The 24,348-nt window shown below is 44.2% G+C and overlaps 1 protein-coding gene across 4 annotated transcripts in view; it reads right to left on the bottom strand.

Moving 5' to 3' along the window:
* The window catches only part of atp13a3 (ATPase 13A3), a 192,363-nt gene that overhangs the window by 108,922 nt on the left and 59,093 nt on the right, over positions 1–24,348 (bottom strand). For all 4 annotated transcript variants that reach the window (XM_087993558.1, XM_087993559.1, XM_043702269.2 and 1 more), the window contains exon 8: positions 1,836–1,970. In XM_087993558.1, coding sequence (XP_087849684.1) covers positions 1,836–1,970 — 135 coding nt within the window. The remainder of the gene's footprint in view (positions 1–1,835; positions 1,971–24,348) is intronic.

Below are 24,348 nucleotides of genomic sequence, written 5' to 3'. Positions count from 1 at the left end.
CTATCCAAATGTATGTCCAATGCCCATTTAAATCCCCTTAATATCGGTGCGTCTACTACTGTTGCAGGCAGGCCGTTCCACACCCCTACTCTCTCGGAGTAAAGAAATGACCCCTCATATCTGTCCTAAATCTATTAGCCCTCAATTTAAACCTATGTCCCCTCGTGGTATCCTTCACCATCTGAGGAAAACGGCTCCCAGTGTCCAACCTATGTAACCCTCTGATTATATTATACATCTTGATTAAGTCACCTCTCAACCTTCTCTCCAACGAAAACAGCCTCAAGTCCCTCAGCCTTTCATCGTAAGATCTTACTTCCATAACAGGCAACATCCTACTAAATTTCCTCTAAACCCTATCTAAAGCTTCCACATCCTTCCCATAATGCGGTGACCAGAACTGCACGCAATACTCCAATACATTGTCCTGCAGTTAAAATAAAATTGTGTTTCAGGTAGCATATAAATTTTAATATCAGTCTAAAGTGTACAATTGCCTTAATCACTTAAAATATAAACGGTTACCCATTAGATATGATTTGGGAAATACTTTGTGTTAGAATAACTGACTTTGAAATGTCTTGCTTAGAGTCATAGAGTCATAAAGATGTACAGCATGGAAACAGACCCTTTGGTCCAACCCGTGCATGCCGACCAGATATCCCAACGCAATTTAGTCCTACCTGCCAGCACCAGGCCCATATCCCTCCAAACCCTTCCTATTCACATACCCATCCAAATGCCTCTTAAATGTTGCAATTGTACCAGCCTCCACCACATCCTCTGGGTGCTCATTCCATACATATACCACCCTCTGCGTGAAAAAGTTGCCCCTTAGGTCTCTTATATCTTTCCCCTCTCACCCTAAACCTATGCCCTCTAGTTCTGGACTCCCCGACCCCAGGGTAAAGACTTTGCCAACTTACCCTATCCACGCCCCTCATAATTTTGTGAACCTCTATAAGGTCACCCCTCAGTCTCCGACGCTCCAGGGAAAACAGCCCCAGCATGTTCAGCCTCTCCCTATAGCTCAAATCCTCCAATCCTGGTATCATCCTTGTAAATCTTTTCTGAACCCTTTCAAGTTTCCCAACATCTTTCCGATAGGAAGGAGACCAGAACTGCACGCAATATTCCAACAGTGGCCTAATCAATGTCCTGTACAGCAGCAACATGACCTCCCAACTCCTGTAATCAATACTCTGACCAAGAAAGGAAAGCATACCAAACGCCTTCATCACTATCCTATCTACCTTCGACTTCACTTTCAAGGAGCTATGAACCTGTACTCTAAGGTCTCTTTGTTCAGCAACACTCCTTAGGACCTTACCGTTAAGTGTATAATTCCTGCTAAGATTTGCTTTCCCAAAATTCAGCACCTCGCATTTATCTGAATTAAACTCCATCTGCCACTTCTCAGCCCATTGGCCAATCTGATCCAGATCCTGTTGTAATTTGAGGTAACCTTCTTTGCTGTCCACTACACCTCCACTTTTGGTGTCATCTGCAAACTTACTAACTGTACCTCTTATGCTCGTATCCAAATCATTTATGTAAATGACAAAAAGTAGAGGACCCAGCACCAATTCTTGTGGCACTCCACTGGTCACAGGCCTCTAGTCTAAAAAACAACCCTCCACCCTCTGTTTTCTACCTTTGAGCCAGTTCTGTATCCAAATGGCTCGTTCCACCTGTATTCCATGAGATCTAACCTTGATAATCAGTCTCCCATGGGGAACCTTGCCGAACGCCTTACTGAAGTCCATATAGATCACATGCTTCCTTACTTTAAAAATAATTAATAACAGTCTATCACTATTATTTGTGAATCTTACCTTTCTGATGGTATGCAGGGAGGTCACTATTGATACAAGTGACATTATAACAATTGCCACGCCATAATAATAATAACCATTAAAAGTCCAAAGAATAATACTGAAGAGTTGAAATATGTAGAAAGGATTAAGCACCTGAAAATAGAAATACAAATTACACACTATTAACTACATAGTCACCAAAATTAGACCTAGGTACTGTTAAAGCACCTATTCGAGATGGCTCAGGGAATCCCTGATGGACTCGATTTGTAAGCCTCTCTTGATTCATCCCGGAGATCGCATCCTATGGTAGTCTGGAATATAAAACTCTTTCAGACAGTTTAGTTTAAATTATTACCATTATTTACCAATGGCATCAATGTTACACTATAACATAGATACCTACAAGCCAGGCTTGAGCGAAGGTTCTAAAACCATTAGCAGAGTAGCAGCGTCAGCTCTTACCCCTAAGAGCTCTCTCAGCTACTCCCCTTATTGCTGCAAACAAACTGTCTTGACACAGAATTTGGTATTAAAATTACAAAAACACATGATGTCCTTAATCAGATAAGCAGCAATAAAATGGCAGAAGTTTGCAGAGAAAGAGAAACTCATTGACAGGTCTGTGTACGCTTGACTAATTAAGCTACATGCACATCAAAGTGGGAACCCTTGATCAAGCCAGTCCAAATGGTCAATTGCTTTGACTAGTACATCATAACGAAAGACTAGTCTAAACTATATGGAAAAGATCATGAGGTAACCTCACTCAGCTAACATGCCCAGTATCATTGTCCTACGAATGGCTTTTTCTTTTAAAATCATCTTAGATTCCCAGAATGCAAATTAAATTCATAACATTCCCAGATCTCGAGCTCCAAGGAACAACACACAAACATCTAATCCATGACAAATCACTGTTCACTCAAATCAGATCATAAAGAGTTAACCTTTCCACCAGCTTCCGACCTGTCTCTCTCTCTCTCACTCTGTGTCCCTTGAAACTTTCGGTCAGTGAATATAATTTACAGAAGTATATTTTCTCTCTCTCATTCACACATGAACATCTTCCAACTTTCTTGCTATGTCCATTTTAGCTGTTGTGGTTTCCTAGCTTGGACGGGTAATGAAACATTCACCTTCCAGAACAGTCAAGATTAGGGAGCTGAGCTTCATAAATTCAAATCTGTTCAGTGTGGTATACATGAAAATGTATCAAGCTTGTTCAATTATATGCATATTCCATTAAGTTTATTAAATTACAAGTTATTTTCCTAATGAGTATGAGTTTTATTAAGAGTCTTCAATATAAACCAGAAATTCAATTATGCATCATCCAACTTTGAAATATGGCAATCTTCCAGCCTCCGGCATGAGAAGCAAGTACTGCCACACATTCCACAAGTGAACAAATGTAATCATCCTTTTTATACTGTCAATGAATCGGTAAGAACAAATGACACCGCCCCCCCCCAACCCACCGTGGTCAAGCACTTTCCCACATATCCTGTAGCAAACATGTCATATGTAAGGCTACAAGCTTTCTCAGTATTTCATAGCTGTAAATTTAAGAAGCCTCAACTCTACCTAAATATATCAACATAAAAACAACCTCAATCACATTTTTTCAATTCCAAACAACTAAACTCAGGAGAATAATTTTTAATCAAACCACTGGAAATTGACAAGAGTTTCATATGTTAAAATGTTCCAAGTACTTTACAGGATAAAGTACTTTTAAGAAGTTATTAATTTTGTAAGTTTGGAAAATATAAACATTTCTATAAGCATATAATATACCTGTCTGATACACACATCATTTAAATCTCCAAAATTAGCAGGCAAAAGGAATAAACTGCCTCAGGCCTGGCAATAAATTAAAAAAAATTGCAGGCCTGGAGTTCAAAAGTTTAGTTTCTACACTCTTAATTTGCATCCAGAGGAATTTTTTTAGCCAGTGACAATCAAACAAGACTGTTCTGGACCTAATATTTGGAAATGAGCCCAAGCAGATGGTTGGCACGTCATTAGGGATAGTTAAAATAATTAGCTATAGGATGGCTACGGAAAAAGACTAGGATAGGACAGGAATAAAAAGTTCTAAACGGAGGTAGGATAATTTTACTAAGACAAAAGACACTTGACCCAAGTGGAGCAGAAGCAGCTAGTTGCAAATAAAACTGTGTTGGAGTAGCAGGAAGTATTCAAGAAGGAAACAGTGCAAATAAGGGACAAATAATACTCCTGTAAAGACAAGTGATGGGACCAAGATCAGAGAATCCTGAATATCAAGGAAAGTTGAGATTAAGAAAAGAAGTGAAGTTTATTGCAGATACCAAGGGCTCAATAATGATCTCCTTGAGGAGTACAAAAATTGTAGGGGGTAATCTCAAAAAGGAAATTCAGAAAGCAAAGCGAATGCACGAGAAAGCGTTGGGTAGAATAGAGGAAATCCAAAGAGTTTTTTTTAAAATAAAGAGCAAGAGACTAAAAAAATGTTCCATTAGAGATTACAGAGGTAATTTGTGTGCGGACTTAGAAGATGCACAGTACTCAATGAATACCTAGCATCTGTCTTCACAATGAAAATGTATGATGTAGGTTTACACATCAGGGTAGAGGACTGAAATATTAGAAGAAATTAATATTGAGAGAGGAGGGGCTTGAGGATTTAGCAGCCATAAAGTGGATAAATCTGCAAGCCCAAATTAGATCTATCCCAGGCAGTAATGTTCAAATCTTGTCTATCCACGGTTGAGGTGTCAGTAGACTGGAGGATTGCTAACATTGTTTCATGGTGTGTTGCCTGCCCGGTGCCAGGGTGCGAGACATCTCCGACCGTCTTGAAAGGATATTGGAGCGGGAGGGGGAGGATCCAGTTGTTGTGGTCCACGTTGGTACCAACAACATAGGCAAGACTAGGGTGGAGGACCTGTTTGGGCATTATGAAGCACTAGGCAGGAAATTGAAGCACAGGTCCTCCAGGGTCATAATCTCCGGATTACTGCCCGAGCCACGTGCCAATTGGCATAGGGACAAGAAAATTAGGCAAGTAAACACGTGGCTAAGGGATTGGTGTGGGAAAGAGGGATTCCACTTCATGGGGCATTGGCATCAGTTTTGGAACAGGGGGGATCTGTACCGTTGGGACGGTCTCCACCTGAAACGATCAGGTACCAATGTTCTAGCGAAGAGGATAAATAGGGTGGTCAGTAGGACTTTAAACTTCTGAGTTGGGGGGAAGGGAAAGTGAAAGCAACAGGGAGTATGGAGGTAAATGGCAAGATTAGCAGCAGGATAGAATGTTTCCAGGCGGATTTAAAATTGAGGCAGACTGAGAATGCAGTAAAAAGCAAGGATAACTTAGGACATATGACTTCCAACATCTCTAATGATAAGGAAGTTAGCATTAAGGCACTTTACCTGAATGCTCGTAGCATACATAACAAAGCCGATGAACTAATGGCACAGATAATAGTGAATGATTATGATGTAGTAGGCATCACAGAGACTTGGTTACAGGGGGGTCAGGACTGGCAGTTAAACCTCCATGGTTTTTCAACTTATCGAAAAGACAGAGAGGTGGGCAGAGGGGGTGGGGTTGCCTTGTTAGTTAAGAACAAAATTAAATCTATGGTATTGAATGACATAGCGTCGGATGATGTGGAGTCTGTGTGGGTGGAATTGAGGAACCACAAAGGCAAAAAAAACATAATTGGAGTTGTCTATAGACCTCCTAACAGTGGTCAGGACCAGGGACGCAACATGTACCGGGAAATAGAGAAGGCATGTCAGAAAGGCAAGGTTACATTGATCATGGGAGACTTCAATATGCAGGTGGACTGGGTAAATAATGTTGTTAGTGGATCTAAAGAAAGGGAATTCATGGAATGCTTACAGGATGGCTTTTTGGAACAGCTTGTCATGGAGCCCACAAGAGAGCAGGCTATTCTGGACCTAGTGCTTTGCAATGAACCAGACTCCATAAAAGATCTTAAAGTAAGGGAACCCTTAGGAAGTAGCGACCATAATATGATAGAGTTCAGTCTGCAGTTTGAAAGGGAGAAGGCAAAATCGGATGTAATGGTGTTACAGTTGAATAAAGGTAATTATGAGGGCATGAGGGAGGAACTGACTAAAATAGACTGGAAGCAGAGGCTAACCGGGAAGACAGTAGAGCAAAAATGGCAGGAGTTTGTAGGTATAATTGAGGACACTGTACAGAGGTTCATTCCCAAGAAAAGAAAGATTAACCGGGGAGGGATTAGACAACCTTGGCTGACAAAGGAAGTCAGGAAATGTATTAAAGAGAGATCCTATAAAGTGGTTAAGAACAGTGGGAAATCAGAAGATTGGGAGGGATACAAAAGCAAACAGAGGATAACAAAGAGTGTAATAAGAAAGGAGAGGATCAAATATGAAGGTAGGCTAGCCAGTAATATTAGAAATAATAGTAAAAGTTTCTTTCAGTACATAAGAAACAAACGACAGGCAAAAGTAGACATTGGGCCACTTCAAACTGATGCAGGAAGCCAAGTGATGGGAGATAAGGAAATAGCAGGAGAACTTAACAAGTACTTTGCGTCAGTCTTCACAGTGGAAGACATGAGTAATATCCCAAAAATTAAAGGGTGTCACGGGGCTGAGTTGAGTATGGTTGCCATTACGAAAGAGATAGTGCTAGAAAAGTTAAAAAGTCTTAAAATTGATAAATCTCCTGGCCCCGATGGGATACACCCTAGAGTTCTGAGAGAGGTGGCTGAGGAAATAGCAGAGGCATTGGTTGAGATCTTTCAAGAGTCACTGGAGTCAGGAAAGGTCCCGGATGATTGGAAGATGGCTGTTGTAACCCCCTTGTTCAAGAAAGGATCAAGGCAAAAGATGGAAAATTATAGGCCAATCAGCTTAACCTCGGTTGTTGGTAAAATTCTAGAATCCATCATTAAGGATGAGGTTTCTAAATTCTTGGAAGAGCAGAGTCTGATTAGAACAAGTCAACATGGATTTAGTAAAGGGAGGTCATGCCTGAAAAACCTGTTGGAATTTTTTGAAGAGGTAACAAGTAGGTTAGACCAGGGAAACCCAGTGGATGTGGTCTATCTAGACTTTCAAAAGGCCTTTGATAAGGTGCCACACGGGAGGCTGCTGAGCAAGGTGAGGGCCCATGGTGTTCGAGGTGAGCTGCTGGGATGGATTGAGGATTGGCTATCTAACAGAAGGCAGAGAGTTGGGATAAAAGGTTCTTTTTCAGAATGGCAGCCGGTGACGAGCGGTGTCCCGCAGGGTTCGGTGCTGGGGCCACAGCTGTTCGCATTATATATTAACGATTTGGATGAGGGAACCGGGGGCATTCTCGCGAAGTTTGCCGATGATACGAAGTTAGGTGGACAGGCAGGTAGTACTGAGGAAGTGGGGAGGCTGCAGAAGGATCTTGACAGGTTGGGAGAGTGGTCCAGGAAATGGCTGATGGAATTTAACGTGAGCAAGTGCGAGGTCTTGCACTTTGGCAAAAAGAATAAAAGCATAGACTACTTTCTAAATGGTGAGAAAATTAATAAAGCCAAAGCACAAAGGGATCTGGGAGTGCTAGTCCAGGATTCTCTAAAGGTAAACATGCAGGTTGGGTCCGTGATTAAGAAAGCGAATGCAATGTTGTCTCTTATCTCAAGAGGGTTGGAATATAAAAGCAGAGATGTACTACTAAGACTTTATAAAGCTCTGGTTAGGCCCCATTTGGAGTACTGTGTCCAGTTTTGGTCCCCACACCTCAGGAAGGACATACTGGCACTGGAACGTGTCCAGCGGAGATTCACACGGATGATCCCTGGAATGACAGGTCTAACATATGAGGAACGGCTGAGGATACTGGGATTGTATTCGTTGGAGTTTAGAAGATTAAGGGGAGACTTAATAGAGACGTACAAAATAATACATGGCTTGGAAAAGGTGGATGCTAGGAAATTGTTTCAGTTAAACGAGGAGACTAGGACCCGTGGACACAGCCTTAGAATTAGAGGGGGTCATTTCAGAACAGAAATGCGAAGGCATTTCTTCAGCCAGAGAGTGGTGGGCCTGTGGAATTCATTGCCACGGAGTGCAGTGGAAGCCGGGACGCTAAATGTCTTCAAGGCCGAGATTGATAGATTCTTGTTGTCTCGAGGAATTAAGGGCTACGGGGAGAACGCTGGTAAGTGGAGCTGAAATGCGCATCAGCCATGATTGAATGGCGGAGTGGACTTGATGGGCCGAATGGCCTTACTTCCACTCCTATGTCTTATGGTCTTATGGTCTTATTACTTTAAAAAGGAGAAAGGGATATACCAGGACATTGCAGGCCAGCTGGTCTAATCTCAGTGGTAGGAAGTCATTAGAAAGAATTCTGATGGACAAAATATATCAGCACTTGAAGAGGCATGGATTAACCAGGGATAGACAGGCATGAATCTGTTGAAGGTAGTGTTCTTTTAGACAAACTTGATCAAATGTTTTGAAGAGGTAACCAGGACATTGAAGAGTCATTTGATATGTTATACATGAAATTCTTCTGATAAGCCCTCACGTCAGGGTGATCAAGAAAGTAAGAGTCCATGGGATCTAAGGCAAAGCAGATGCTGAATCCAAAATTGTCTAAGAGGCAAGAAACAGAGGACAATGTTTAAGGGATGACACTGTGACTGGAAATCTGTTTCCAAGGAATTCCACACGGCTCAGTGCCTGCACCCTTGCCATTTGTGGTTTACATCAGCAATGTGGACTTAAACAAAGCGGTTATGATTTAGAAATTCACAGATGACATGAAAATTGATCAGGCAGTAAATAGTGAGAACAGAATGTATAAACAGAAGGTAGAATATTGATGGACAGCTCTGGCAAGGCAAGGGATTAATACTATAAATGGTAGGTCCCTGGAAAGTACTGAAGACACGCTAGTGTGTGTAACCAGAGATTCCTGAAGGTAGCTGGGAAAGTAGATAAAAGTGGTTAAGATGACATTTGGGATATCATACATGAGTTGAGGTATTGGAGTAAAAGAGCAAGGAGGCTATGCTGAAGCTGTATGAAATGGTGGTTAGGCGACAATTGAAATACTGCATGCAGTTCTGGTCACCACATTCTACAAAGGACATGACTACACTTAAGAGTGTACAAAGTATATTTACCAGAATGCCACCTGTGCTGGAGGATGAGAGATATGAGGGACGACTGGTTAGGCTGGACTGTTTACCTTGAATGTTGAGAGGGCACCTTAATCTATACACCTAAGGGAAGCATTGATACAATGGATCGGAAAGCAGATTTTCCAGTAATAGAGGGATCAATAACTGGGCATTAGCATTTTACCTCTTACCTTAAATCTAAGAGAAATGTTGAGAGCTTTTTCTCCACTCAGAGAATGGTGGGAATCTAGACTCTCATTACATTTAAACAGCATTTCGATATTCACTGTGTTGCCATTGCCCTCAGGGATATGAGATTATCTAGATAATCGATTCGTGTGGCCAGGTCTCTGTTGACTGGCATTGACATGATGGGCCAAATGGTCCTATTCTGTATTGTCAACATCTAAGAGTCTATGAATCGGTGTGTTTCAGCTGAGTAACTTGCTATAGATGAACATTGACAAATCTATGCATAATCTTCTAGCAGAATTTTATCTTAAAGTCAAAGGAGTTCAGGAACTTCCAGTGGCTTCTAATTCGAATTCTAATTTAAAATTTGTTAAGTTAAAATATTGATAGTTTAACCTTTTAAAGTTTTGTAAAGTTACAGTTTTATCAAGGATGAAGCCAGCAAATATTTTGCATCAGCCTTCACAGTAGAACACATTAATAGTGTTCAAAAATTACTATATAATGAAGGGGCTATAATCAAAATATTATATTATCACATATGTTGAAATGAAGAGAAGGGTCAAAGTGGGTATAGGCCCTTTAGAGAATGACATCAAAGAAATAATAATGAGGAACCAGGAAACATTGATGGAGCTGAATAAATATTTTGCATCAGCATTCATGGTAGAAGACACTGATAGCATTCCAAAAATACTAGAGAATAATACAGAGAAGGTTCACCAGATTGATTCATTTATGCAGGGATTTATTTATAAGGGTTGAGTAGCTCGAACTTTTACTTATTGGAGTATAGAAGAATGAGATGAGACCTTATTAAAACATGCAAGATTCTTTGACAGGGTAGATGAAAAGAGATTCTTTCTACATGATCTCAGAGTAAGGTATCACCCATTTACAACAAAGATGAAAAGAACTTTTTTTTTCCCCTATCCGAATAGTTAATCTGTGGAATTCTTTAACATAGACAGTTGTCTAGGATGAATCATAAAATATATTCATGACAAACTCACATTTTTATTTAGTAAAGCAATCAAAGTTTATGGGGATAAGGCAGGAAAGTGAAGTTGAGGATTATCAAATCAACCACGACCTCATTGAACTAGATTCAAATTGCTGAATAGTCTACATCTGCTCCTACATTTAATAGTTAGTTTAATGTGCACTGTAAGCTACCCGATGCTTCCAGATAAAACAACAAACTTAGAAAAGGCCAAGTAAAGTTTTCGAGGAGATGAAGGATCAGGCTTACGGCCCTTAATTACTGGAAAACCTGGTTTTGAAAGGCTTGAGGCCCTATGATAATAACTGCCTAGTAATCGTTTCTGCATTTAATTTTAGATTCATATGTATGGAAAGGCTCTTCAGCCCATCAAGTCTGTACTACAAAATATACCGCGACCTACATTAGTCCCACTTTCCTACACGAGCATTGAATGTTGTAACACTTCAAGTGCTCACCTAAGTGCTTTTTAAAGGTTGTAAGGTTTCCTACCTCAACTACCTTCCATGTAGTGCATTTCAATTACTCACTCTGGGTGAAAAGGTTCTTCTTCAAATCCCCTCTACATCTCCTACTTAAAATCATGCCCCTCTTGTTCATCTAAGGGGAACAGCTGGTTTCTATTCATCCTGTCTATATCCCTCATAATCTTATAAACCTCTATCAATTCTCACTCAACTTTCTCTGCTCCACCATTACAGCCACATCCTGGTGAAGCCTCTATGGGGTTATTTCAGCGGTAATGAGAGTAAAGCATGATGCTGAAGAGACTTGCTTGCAACAGTTATCTGAGTTGGGGTAAGCATTTCTTACATTATGCCTTTGTTTGGGAAGTCTGACCCACTTGACACTGGTGAGTTTCCTTCGCACCCCCTTCTATGCAATCACACCCTTCCTCTAGTGTGGTAACCAGAACAGCAGAGTACTCCAGCATGACCTAATTTAAGTTCTATATCGATTCAACATGACTACCCGGCTCTTATAATCGATGCTACAACTAATAAAGGCAAGTGTCCCACATACCTTCTTAACTGTAGCCATCTGGACCTCAGTATATAAATTCCCTGATTAGGGTTGTTAATTCGGTCTAATCTGATTTGGAGATGCCGATGTTGGACTGGGGTGTACAAAGTTAAAAATCACACAACACCAGGTTATAGTCCAACAGGTTTAATTGGAAGCACTGGATTCAGTGCTTCCAATTAAACCTGTTGGACTATAACCTGGTGTTGTGTGATTTTTAACTTGGTCTAATCTGGGTGTTCTGGCTCATAGATAAAAAAGTGAGTGTCAGAGCTACTGACACTCAGAGTCGACTCAGAAGAGGTAGTACTAAAGCCAAGGACTGTTCATATGTACATAAAGAGTGAATTGATGATAGGATACCGGCTTCTTCAGCATCGTGCTTTACTCTTGTCACCACTGAGAGACTTGTTTGCAACAGTTGTCTTTCAGTTGGGGTAAGCATTTCTTACATCGTGCCTTTGTTTGGGAAACTTGACATGTTCAACCCTGCCGGGAGAAAGTGAGGACTGCAGATGCTGGAGATCAGAGCTGAAAATGTGTTGCTGGAAAAGCGCAGCAGGTCAGGCAGCATCCAAGGAGCAGGAGAATCGACGTTTCGGGCATGAGCCCTTCTTCAGGAATCAACCCTGCCGTCAAGGATTGCACGCAGTATGTGAAACGAATGCATTACTTTTTCTGGGCAAGCAACATTTGCAGATGAAAAGCAATAAATAATTGTCCAGGTAGCCTGTGTAGCCGTAGCTTTTTTCTGTCAGTAGGAGCCTAACTTAACCCAAGGCACCAGAAATTAAAACCTTCCAAGAACTGATGGACATAGTTAAGAAATATTAAGATCCCAAGCCTCCTATAATTCTGAGATGCTATTATTTTTACTTGGCAATTCAAAAATCAAAGGAATCCGTATTCGGATTTTTTGTCTGGGTTAAATGACCGGCAGAAGCATGTGACTTTGGCTTAAAACTTAATAAGATACTTAGAGATCATTTGATATGTGGGATTAATGATGCAACTATGCAAAAGTGCCTACTAGCTGAAACCCAACTGTACTTCAAGCAGGTGCTACAACTGGCTTTATCATTAGAAATGTGGCAGGGAGAGCATATGAGTTGCAGGGTATTCCGATGGAAGCAGACACCCTCGTCAGTCTGACTGATCTCTCCGAACATCACTTGAATGAAAGCAATTGCATAGCTTCGCTCAGGACATATCCTGATCAGAGGAACTCTAGGTCGGCCAACAGCAAAACCCCAAAAAAAAAGCCAAGCCTTGGCCAAACAGTTAATATTTTCTTCAGGATCCTGACTGGCAAGTCATTATAGTTGCTGCCAGAATGTGGACCTGAGACAGCGAAAGAGGTATACTAAATTGAGTAACTCATAGACCAGTATCAAGGAGAGTTCATACCTGCAAAGTCCACTTACATCTGGTTTAGAACAACTACATTGCTTTGCAAAATCCAAATCAAAACTAATCAAAGCAAATGTCTGGTTAAATGGTTATCAGTTTCTAATGGAGGTCGATATCGGTGCAGCCCGTATTGGTGATCACAGAACCAGCTTTAAACAAAATTCACTTTGAACATCAGCTCTTAAGTTTATACAAAACCTTAGCTAAACTGAGAATCTATACTGGGGAACCCTTACAGATTAAGAGTACCATGTCTGATCTCTTATGAAAAGCAGCTAGTTCAGTTATCAGTGATGTAGCAAAAGACTCAGGCCCAAGCTTGACGAGGCAAAACTGAAAGATTCACCTAGATTAGGTTACCATTTTTCAACTAGAAAATGACTCCTTGAGTGAAGTTCTAATCAAATACCTGCAAGTCTTCCAGGAAGATCTAGGGACAGTCAAAAGGAGCTTAGAACATCTTGAATGTTGACCAGGAAGCAATTTCACAATTCTGCAAGGTCAATATTGCCTGTTCAATATCTCAGCAGATGAGGGAGAACATTTTGCAAAAGGTTGAACTATAACCTGGTGTTGTGTGATTTTCAACTTTGCCATTTTCCTAGATGACTTGCTAGTAACAGGGAAAACTAATCAGAAATACTGAGAGAAGTTGAATACAGTTGTAAGGCATTTTTCCAAGTGGGTGTATGCCTACAAGACAAGGCCCGCCAAGTGACCAACTTGGGCTACAGTTGACAATACTATGTTACACTCATTGGAAGATAAACTAAGGGTGATCAAAGATGTCCTGGCTCCCACGTCTGTTCAGGAGCTTAGGTCATTTCTTGAGCTGGCAAATTATTATGGAAAATTCATACATAACCAAGCCTCTATCCTAACACCTTTGCATCAACTCCTAAAAAAGGATCAGGCTTGGAAATGGTTACATGGGCAAGCCTCCTCTAAGAAGTGAGCACATTACGATCCCAAGAAAGATCTGATTGTGACCTACAATGCTTCCCCACAAAGCGTCAGGCCGGTATTAAGTCACAAGTGGCCCAATGGAGAGAACATCCAATAATGTATGCATCTAGAACTCTGGCAAAGCGTAAATACGCCCAGACAGAGAAGATCTGATAGTATTATTTGGAGTCAGGAAGCTCCACCAATATCTTTATTGGTGAAAATTTGCAATAATGATAGATTAGATTAGATTAGATTAGATTCTCTACAGTGTGGAAACAGGCCCTTCGGCCCATCAAGTCCACACCGACCCTTCAAAGAGTAACCCACCCAGATCCATTTCCCTCTGACTGATACACCTAACACTATGGACAATTTAGCATGGCCAATTCACCTGACCTGCACATCTTTGGACTGTGGAAGGAAACTCGGAGAAAACCCAAGTAGACACGGGGAGAATGTGCAAACTCCACACAGACAGTCGCCCAAGGCTGAAATCGAACCTGGGACCTCACAAGCCCCTACTTGGTCTGTTTAAAGAGGACAAGACAGTGCAGCCATAACTTCGGGCGACATTTAGTAGTGGTTCTAAGTGCTTATAACTACAAGTCACAACATTGTCCAGGAGGCCAAGTAGCGAATACAGATTTATTGAGTGGCTTCCCATTAACAGATACACCACCGGTGATATGCCTAATGGAAGACCCATTCCTGATGAACGGCTTTTGCCCAAAACGTGGATTTTCCTGCTCCTCAGATGCTGCCTGACCCTAATCTTGCCCCTAATGGAAGAGTCTGTAATAATTATATTTGCTGGACACATTCCCCGTCACAGTTGACAATATCAAACTTTGGATACAGGAAGATCCAGTCCTTTCAAAACTGAAACAACATGGTGATAATGGGGGAAACCAAAGGGCTGTCACAATTAGAACTGAAACCTTTTTGGACCTGGAGAGACCATATCACAGTAGAGAATGGCATATTATTGTAGGGAGCAAGTGATTGTTCCTGAGCAAAGGTAGTCATCAAACCTGAAAGTAAGAGCCTAACAGTGACTGTGAACCTGTTGTCAATTGCTAGGAAAAACCTATCTGGTTCATTAATGTCCTTCAGGGAAGGAAATTGCTATCCTTATCTGGTCAGGCCTATATGTGACTCTAGACCCAAAGCGAATGTGGTTGACTTCCTGCTGGCTTGGTCAGTGATGCCCTCAACCGATGAATGAATTTTTAAAAAATTGGCTGAATTGAACCAAGGTTTCCAAAATGAAGATGTTGGTGAGATATTCTGGGGGCCAGGCCTAGAGAATCATTTTTTGGTGGTGGTGGTGGTGGTGGGGGGGCAGTGCCCAGAATGCAGAGAAATACAAAAATTACTGCAGCAGCTCCCTGACATCCATGGGACTGACCAAGTAAACTTTGACTCAGTTGCACGTCAATTAGGCAGCTCCTTTTATGGGTTCAAAGTTCTTAGTCATGATAGGTGCCCACCCAAAGTGTTTGGACATGCTTGGATCCACGCGTCAAAAATGGGGACAATGATAGAAAAACTGTGTAGATCTTTTTCAATGCATGGAATCTGGAAGTGTTGGTCACAGATAATGGGCCATCATTTACCAACAGGGCTTTTGGCTATTTCCTAAAGTTGAATGAAATTTGACATATAATGACAGTTCCATACCACCTATCATCCAATGGCCTAGCAGAAAGAGCAGTCCAAACTTTGAAGGCTGGATTGAAGAAACAGCTTACAGCCTCGCTAGGTATCACGGTTCTTATTTGATTATAAGACCATACCACATGCAACTACAGGGATAGCACCAGTAGAATTGTTAATGGGTGGAAGACACTACACTCATCTTCCTGGGCCTTTGTAAAGGAAGGGAAGAGGTGAAATGGTTTTAGAAACGCCAATGCTGGACACAAGACTCCACCAAGCAAGATGCAGTTTGATACAGGGAATGAAGCTTTGTGCGAGAATCATAAAAATTGTCATACGTGGGTAAGAGGCATGGTTGAAGCAAGGTCAGGACCAGTGATGTATAAAGTTTGGATAGACTGACAGTGTTTAACAAGCATGCGGACCATATGAAAACTGCAAATTCGCAAACAGTGTGGGAGCAAAACGTGCCCTGCCCTTGGAACAGTCAGAAGGGCTAACAGAACCAATGAGTTCACCCTCTCCATCAAGCGTTGTCAAATGCTTGGAATTGGAAATGGACATGATGGATGTAGCCGCCTCAATACCTTAGTCACAGGAAGAAGAGACTGAAATTCTACCAAGGCAATCCAGGTGAAAGAGGTAAGCTTCCTCGCATTACACACCAGCCTTAGCAGACACCAAGTCAGAGGAATTTGACCTGGTGCTAAAGCGCCCCAGGAAGCACTCCAAGAAAAAGGACCAGCCTAAGTCCTCAGAGTCAGAAGTGGAGGGATGATTGCAATGTGGTTAGTCAGCTGGACCTCATAGAATGAGTTTCCTGATTGGGACTGCTAATCTGGTCCAATTAGAGTGCCCTGAGTGACAGATAAGAAAGGGAATGTTATTTCAATAAAGATTCGTGCACTTTGTGTCTTCCACTGTGTCTCACACCTGCACACACACACCATGGGTGCTGGGGATAAAATAAGCACTACCGCACTTAGGTGGTAGTGTGGGGGTTAATATAAAAAAAAAGAAAAAAAAAAATAATTCAGAGGAAGGGCAGTGTTTGTCACTGGCCACCCGGGTGTTTTCCTATCTTCCTGGTGGAAAAAAAGAAAAAAAAAGAAAGGGAATGTTCACACAGCACTGCCCTTTGATGTGAAGGGCAGTGTTTGTCACTGGCCACCCGGGTGTTTTCCTATCTTCCTGATGGTGGAAATTGAATAAAGATTCGTGCACTTTGTGTCTTTCACTGTGTCTCACACCTGCACACACACACACCATGGGTGCTGGGGATAAAATAAGCACTACCGCACTTAGGTGGTAGTGTGGGGGTTAAATTATTTAAAGAAAAGAAAAAAAAAGAGAGAAAAAAAAGGGGGAGTGCCACCCTCCCCTTCACTGTTTTGATCACACAGCACTGTCCTTTGATGTGAAGGGCAGTGTTTGTCACCAAAAAAAAAGAAAGGGAATGTTCACACAGCACTGCCCTTTGACGTGAAGGGCAGTGTTTGTCACTGGCCACCCAGGTGTTTTCCTATCTTCCTGGTGGTGGAATTTGAATAAAGATTGGTGCACTTTGTGTCTTTAAAAAAAGAAGAAAGGGAATGTTCACACAGCACTGCCCTTTGATGTGAAGGGCAGTGTGTGTCACTGGCCACCCGGGTGTTTTCCTATCTTCCTGGTGGTGGAAATTGAATAAAGATTCGTGCACTTTGTATCTTTCACTGTGTCTCACACCTGCACACACACACCATGGGTGCTAGGGAAAAAATAAGCACTAAAAAAAAACAGGTGTGCTCGCCCTTTGAGGTGAAGGGCAGTGTTTGTCACTGGCCACTTGAGTGTTTGCCTAATTTGAGTGTATGTGCAAGGACTCTCCTTGAAGGTGACTATCCCTAGACCAGCTGCCCTACAGGAAGAGAGGAGAAGGAGAAGGAGAAGGAGAAGGAGAAGGAGAGACCAGCACTCCCACTGCTGGTGTCTGGGACCCCGCCCAGACTTGCCTCAGCTGTTGCTGCTTGGGGCCTACCTCATTGCTGCTGCCTGGGACTAAAAAAAAAGGGAATGTTCACACAGCACTGCCCTTTGATGTGAAGGGCAGTGTGTGTCACTGGCCACCCGGGTGTTTTCCTATCTACCGTAAAAAAAAAGAAAGGGAATGTTCACACAGCACTGCTTGTCACTGGCCACCCGGGTGTTTTCCTATCTTCCTGGTGGTGGAAATTGAATAAAGATTCGTGCACTTTGTGTCTTTCACTGTGTCTCGCACCTGCACACACACACCATGGGTGCTGGGGAAAAAATAAGCACTAAAAAAAACAGGTGTGCTTGCCCTTTGAGGTGAAGGGCAGTGTTTGTCACTGGCCACTTGAGTGTTTGCCTAATTTGAGTGTATGTGCAAGGACTCTCCTTGAAGGTGACTATCCCTAGACCAGCTGCCCTACAGGAAGAGAGAAGGAGAAGGAGAAGGAGGAGAGACCAGCACTCCCACTGCTGGTGTCTGGGACCCCACCCAGACTTGCCTCAGCTGTTGCTGCTTGGGGCCTACCTCACTGCTGCTGCCTGGGACTAAAAAAAAGGGAATGTTCACACAGCACTGCCCTTTGATGTGAAGGGCACCGCTTGTCACTGGCCACCCGGGTGTTTTCCTATCTTCCTGGTGGTGGAAATTGAATAAAGATTCGTGCACTTTGTGTCTTTCACTGTGTCTCACACCTGCACACACACAACATGGGTGCTGGGGAAAAAATAAGCACTACCGCACTTAGGCGGTAGTGTGGGGGTTTTAAAAAAAAGTGTGAAAAAAAATTAAGAGGAGTTAGCATTGCCAAAAAAAAAACAGGACTGTTGATCACACAGCATTGCCTTTTGTGAAGGGCACTGCTTGTCACTGGCCACTCGGGTGTTTTCCTATCTTCCTGGTGGTGGAAATTGAATAAAGATTCGTGCACCTTGCGTACAAAAAAAGAAAGAAAAGAGAAAAAAAAGAAAAAGAAAAAAAAGGGAATGTTGGCAGTGCTTTTTTTTCCCCAGCACCCATGGTGTGTGTGTGCAGGTGTGAGACACAGTGAGAGACACAAGGTGCACAAATCTTTATTCAATTTCCACCACCAAGAAGATAGGAAAACACCCGAGTGGCCAGTGACAAGCGGTGCCCTTCACATCAAAGGGCAATGCTGTGTGATCAAAAAGTGAAGGGGAGGGCAGGGACTAAATCAAAATAGAATTGGAGGGGGAAATAATGCACTCCACTCGCTGCGGCACCCACCTCTCCCTGAACAACTCCAGGGTGTTGGTGGACACCGCGTGCTCATTCTCCAAGGACATCCGGGCTCTAACGTAACCGCGGAAGAGGGGCAGGCAGTCGCCCTGACGACCTCCTTCACGGCCTGCTGCCTGGACCTGTTGATGGCCGGTTTGGCCAGGCCCAGGAGCAGACCCACAACATTCCCTTTCTTTTATTTTCATTAACCCCCACACTACCGCCTAACCGCAGTAGTGCTTATGTTTTCCCCAGCACCCATGGTGTGTGTGCAGGTGTGAGACACAGTGAAAGACACAAGGTGCATGAATCTTCATTCAATTTCCACCACCAGGAAGATAGGAAAACACCCAAGTGGCCAGTGACAAACACTGCCCTTCACAAAAAAGGCAATGCTGTGTGATCAAACAGTGAAGGGGAGGGCAGGGACTAAATCAAAATAGAGTTGGAGGGGGAAATGATGCACTCCACTCCCTGAGGCGCCCACCCCTCCCTGAACAACTCCAGGGTGTTGGTGGACACCGTGTGCTCCTTCTCCAAGGACACCCGGGCCCTAACGTAACCGCGGAAGAGGGGCAGGCAGTCGGCCACTCGGGTGTTTTCCTATCTTCCTGGTGGTGGAAATTGAATAAAGATTTGGCGGTAGTGTGGGGGTTAAATAAAAAAATATATAAACTAAATAAAAGAGAGAAAAAAAAAAAATTTAAAATGAAAGAAAACAATATAAAAAAAAGAAAGGGAAGGTTGTGGGTCTGCTCCTTGGCCTGGCCAAACTGGCCATCAACAGGTCCAGGCAGCGGGCCGTGGAGGGGGTCGCTAGGGCTGACTGCCTGCCCCTCTTCCGCGGTTACGTTAGAGCCTGGGTGCCCTTGGAGAAGGAGCACGCGGTGAGCACGCGGTGTCCACCAACACCCTGGATTTGTTCAGGGAGAGGTGAGCGCCGCAGGGAGTGGAGTGCATTATTTCCCCCTCCAACTCTATTTTGATTTAGTCCCTGCCCTCCCCTTCACTGTTTGATCACACAGCACTGCCCTTTGATGTGAAGGGCACCGCTTGTCACTGGCCACTCGGGTGTTTTCCTATCTTCCTGGTGGTGGGAATTGAATAAAGATTTGTGCACCTTGTGTCTCTCACTGTGTCTCACACCTGCACACACACCATGGGTGCTGGGGAAAAAATAAGCACTACTGCAGTTAGGTGGTAGTGTGGGGGTTAAAAAAAAAGCAAAAAAACAAAAAGAAAGAAAGGGAATGTTGCTTGCAAATGTACCTGCTGTAATAGTCTATAACAATCTGTCAAGGTTTCTTAAAGTCTTGTACCTGCGACAGTTAATAATATTTAATAGTTTAACTGCTTCATGGTGATATGTAGAACATAAATGTTGTCTAACTTCCAGTCCCACTTGTGAATTGTGTACAAGTTGCACTAGGTGGGCTGCTAACAATGCTATATTGCAGGAGATTAAATGTCAAGGTAAGTCCTTAACATGGGCATAGTACACTGGAAGGAAAATGCAGCAAAGCAAAAATGGTTTTGCAAGTTTGAGAATTAATGGTTTTTTTTGCAGTTTAATTTGATCAAGTTACTAATTGATAATTGACTGAGTTCCATTTCTGAGTATGATTGGTCTGAATAGCTTGGGCTTGCATGTTCAAAATTTCTGGAATATTAGTGTTTTTGAGTATAAATTTTTGTTTGCCTTGATGTCTATCTTTGAATCTAGTGAAATGTGTGTAAGTTGGTTTGTCAATAAAATGTACCCTAAATCCTGTCTCAAAAAGAAAAAAAAAGGAAAGGGAATGTTTTCAGGGAGAGGTGGGCGCTGAGGGAGTGGGGTGCATTATTTCCGCCTCCAACTCTATTTTGATTTAGTCCCTGCCCTCCCCTTCACTGTTTGATCACATAGCATTGCCCTTTGATGTGAAGGGCAGTGCTTGTCACTGACCACTCGGGTGTGTCCTTTCTTCCTGGTGGTGGAAACTGAATAAAGATTTGTGCACCTTGTGTCATTTACTGTGTCCCACACCTGCACACACACAACAATGGGTGCTGGGGGGAAAAAAAATAAGCACTACAAAAAAAAGGGAATGTTTTCAAGGAGAGGTGGGCGCCGCAGGGAGTGGGGTGCATTATTTCCCCCTCCAACTCTATTTTGATTTAATCCCTGCCCTTCCCTTCACTGTTTGATCACACAGCATTGCCCTTTGATGTGAAGGCCACTGCTTGTCACAGGCCACTCGGGTGTTTCCTTTCTTCCTGGTAGTGGAAATTTGAATAAAGATTTGTGTACCTTGTGTCTTTCACTGTGTCTCACACCTGCATACACACAACATGGGTGCTGGGAAAAAAGTAAGCACCACCACAGTTAGGCGGTAGTGTGGGGGTAAAAAGACGGAAAAAAAATAAACAGGAGTAAAAGAAAAAAAAAGAAAGGGAATGCCAGAGATACTAAACATCCTGAGAGGTGACTCCGAAGAAGCAGTACTAAAGTCAAGAAATGTCCATGTGTAAATAAAGGGTGACTTAGTGACAAGACACCAGCCTCCCTAGAGTTATTTTATTAACCTACCTATTGACTTCAGGGATCTGTGGACAAGCACCTTAAGATCTCTCTATACCTCTGAACTTCCTAGTGTCTTGCCATTCATGGAATATTTCTTGTTCTTCCAAGTGCATCATTTCACATTTATCAGGGTTAATATCCATCTGCCACTGATCTACCCATCTGACCAATTTATTTAATTATATCCTTTTGTAATCTAACAGCTTTCTCCTAATTCTGGATCAATGGTGCTGGAAGAGCACAGCAGTTCAGGCAGCATCCAAGGAGCTTCAGCAAAATCGACGTTTCGGGCAAAAGCCCTTCATCAGGAATAAAGGCAGAGAGCCTGAAGCGTGGAGAGATAAGCTAGAGGAGGGTGGGGGTGAGGAGAAAGTAGCATAGAGTACAATGGGTGAGTGGGGGAGGAGATGAAGGTGATAGGTCAGGGAGGAGAGGGAGGAGTGGATAGGTGGAAAAGGAGCTAGGCAGGTCGGACAAGTCAAGGGGATTGGAAGTTTGAAACTAGGATGAGGTGGGGGAAGGGGAAATGAGGAAGCTGTTGAAGTCCACATTGATGCCCTGGGGTTGAAGTGTTCCGAGGCGGAAGATGAGGCATTCTTCCTCCAGGCGTCTGGTGGTGAGGGAGCGGCGGTGAAGGAGGCCCAGGACCTCCATGTCCTCGGCAGAGTGGGAGGGGGAGTTGAAATGTTGGGCCACGGGGCGGTTTGGTTGATTGGTGCGGGTGTCTCGGAGATGTTCCCTAAAGCGCTCTGCTAGGAGGCACCCAGTCTCCCCAATGTAGAGGAGACCACATCGGGAGCAACGGATACAATAAATGATATTAGTGGATGTGCAGGTAAAATTTTGATGGATATGGAAGGCTCCTTTATGGCCTTGGATAGAGGTGAGGGAGGAGGTGTGGGCACAGGTTTTACAGTTCCTGCGGTGGCAGTGGAAAGTGCCAGGATGGGAGGGTGGGTTGTAGGGGGGCGTGGACCTGACCAGATAGTCACGGAGGGAACGGTCTTTGCGGAAGGCGGAAAGGAGTGGGGAGGGAAATATATCCCTGGTGGTGGGGTCTTTTTGGAGGTGGCGGAAATGTCGGCGGATGATTTGGTTTATGCAGAGGTTTGTAGGGTGGAAGGTGAGCACCAGGGGCGTTCTGTCCTTGTTACGGTTGGAGGGGTGGGGTCTGAGGGCGGATGTGCGGGATGTGGACGAGATGTGTTGGAGGGCGTCTTTAACCACGTGGGAAGGGAAATTGCGGTCTCTAAAGAAGGAGGCCATCTGGTGTGTTCTGTGGTGGAACTGGTCCTCCTGGGAGCAGATACGGCGGAGGCGGAGGAATTGGGAATATGGGATGGCATTTTTGCAAGAGATAGGGTGGGAAGAGGTGTAATCCAGGTAGCTGTGGGAGTCGGTGGGTTTGTAAAAAATGTCAGTGTCAAGTCAGTCGTCACTAATGGAGATGGAGAGGTCCAGGAAGGGGAGGAAGGTGTCAGAGATGGTCCAGGTAAATTTAAGGTCAGGATGGAATGTGTTGGTGAAGTTGATGAATTGCTCAACCTCCTCGCGGGAGCACGAGGTGGCGCCAATGCAGTCATCAATGTAGCGGAGGAAGAGGTGGGAAGTGGTGCCAGTGTAATTACGGAAGATCAACTGTTCTACGTAGCCAACAAAGAGAAGGCATAGCTGGGGCCCATACGTGCGCCCATGGCTACCCCTTTGGTCTGGAGGAAGTGGGAGGATTCAAAGGAGAAATTGTTAAGGGTGAGGACCAGTTCGGCCAAACGAATGAGAGTGTCGGTGGAAGGGTACTGTTGGGGATGTCTGGAGAGGAAAAAACGGAGGGCTTGAGGCCCTGGTCATGGCGGATGGAGGTGTAGAGGGATTGGATATCCATGGTGAAGATGAGGCATTGGGGGCCGGGGAAACGGAAGTCTTGGAGGTGGTGGAGGGCGTGGGTGGTATCTCAAACGTATGTGGGGAGTTCCTGGACTAGGGGGGATAGGACAGTGTCGAGGTAGGTAGAGATAAGTTCAGTGGGGCAGGAGCATGCTGAGACAATGGGTCGGCCAGGGTGTCAGGCTTGTGGATCTTGGGAAGGAGGTAGAACCGGGCAGTGCGGGGTTCCCGGACTATGAGGTTGGAAGCTGTGGGTGGGAGATCTCCTGAGGTGATGAGGTTCTGTATGGTCTGGGAGATGATGGTCTGGTGATGGGGGGTGGGGTCATGGTCGAGTGGGCAGTAGGAAGAGGTGTCCTCGAGTTGGCGTTTGGCTTCAGTGGTGTAGAGGTCAGTGCGCCAGACTACCACTGCGCCCCCTTTTTCCTCTGGCTTGATGGTGAGGTTGGGATTAGAGCAGTGGGATTGGAGGGCTGCGCGTTGTGAGGGTGAGAGGTTGGAGTGGGGGAGGGGGGTAGACAGGTTGAGGCGGTTAATGTCCCGGCGGCAGTTGGAAATGAAGAGGTCGAGGGCAGGTAATAGGCCAGCGCGGGGTGTCCAGGTGGATGCAGTGTGTTGGAGGTGGGCGAAGGGGTCCTCGGAAGGTGGGCGGGGGTCCTGATTGTGAAAGTAAGCTCGGAGGCGGAGGCAACGGAAGAAGTGTTCGATGTCACGGCGTGTATTAAATTCATTGATGTGTGGACGGAGGGGGATGAATGTGAGTCCTTTGCTGAGGACTGATCGTTCGTCCTCAGTGAGTGGGAGATCCGGGGGGATGGTGAAAACTCGGTAGGGCTGGGAGCTGGGATCTGGTGTGGGTGTGGAGCTGGGAGTGGGGTCGGAGCCAGTACCTGGAGTGGGTGTGATGGTGGGGGGAATGGGGGTGGAGGCATGAGCAGGGGTAGTGCTCCCCTCGGGGTTCTGGCGGGTGGGGATAGTGACAGTGGGGTCTGTGGGGGGCGTGTCAGCAGAATGCAGGTGAGTGGCGCTGGTGGGGGCGGAAGTGGTGGCAGACACGGCAGTAGGGGTGGCGGAAGTCACTGAGCATGTGGCATCGGCAATGATGTGAGGGCCGGAAGTGGCTGTGGGAGTGGCCATGATGGGGCGGAAGTGACATCATCAATCAGCATGGGGGTGGTAGCTGCATCAGCTGCATGGCTAATGGCGTTTCCGAGGCCAGGGGAATCTTCTGGAATGTTTGAGGAGCGCTGGTTATGGAGGTGGGTAGATAAAAATTTGTTGTACTTACAGTTTTTGATGTTGTCAACCAGCCAGTCAATCTTTGTATCATTCACAAATTTACTTATCATCCCTCCCACATTCTTATCTACATATATCACAAACAATGAGGGACCCAGCACTGGTCTCTGTTATATGTCACTGCACACTGGGCTCCAGTCACA

The sequence above is a fragment of the Chiloscyllium plagiosum genome, unplaced genomic scaffold, assembly GCF_037043375.1.
Source record: "Chiloscyllium plagiosum isolate Xiang-an unplaced genomic scaffold, Cpla_swu_hap1 HiC_scaffold_13, whole genome shotgun sequence".
Taxonomy (NCBI): domain Eukaryota; kingdom Metazoa; phylum Chordata; class Chondrichthyes; order Orectolobiformes; family Hemiscylliidae; genus Chiloscyllium; species Chiloscyllium plagiosum.
The sequence above is the reverse complement of the archived record's forward strand: the minus strand, read 5'-3'. Positions and strand labels throughout refer to the sequence as shown.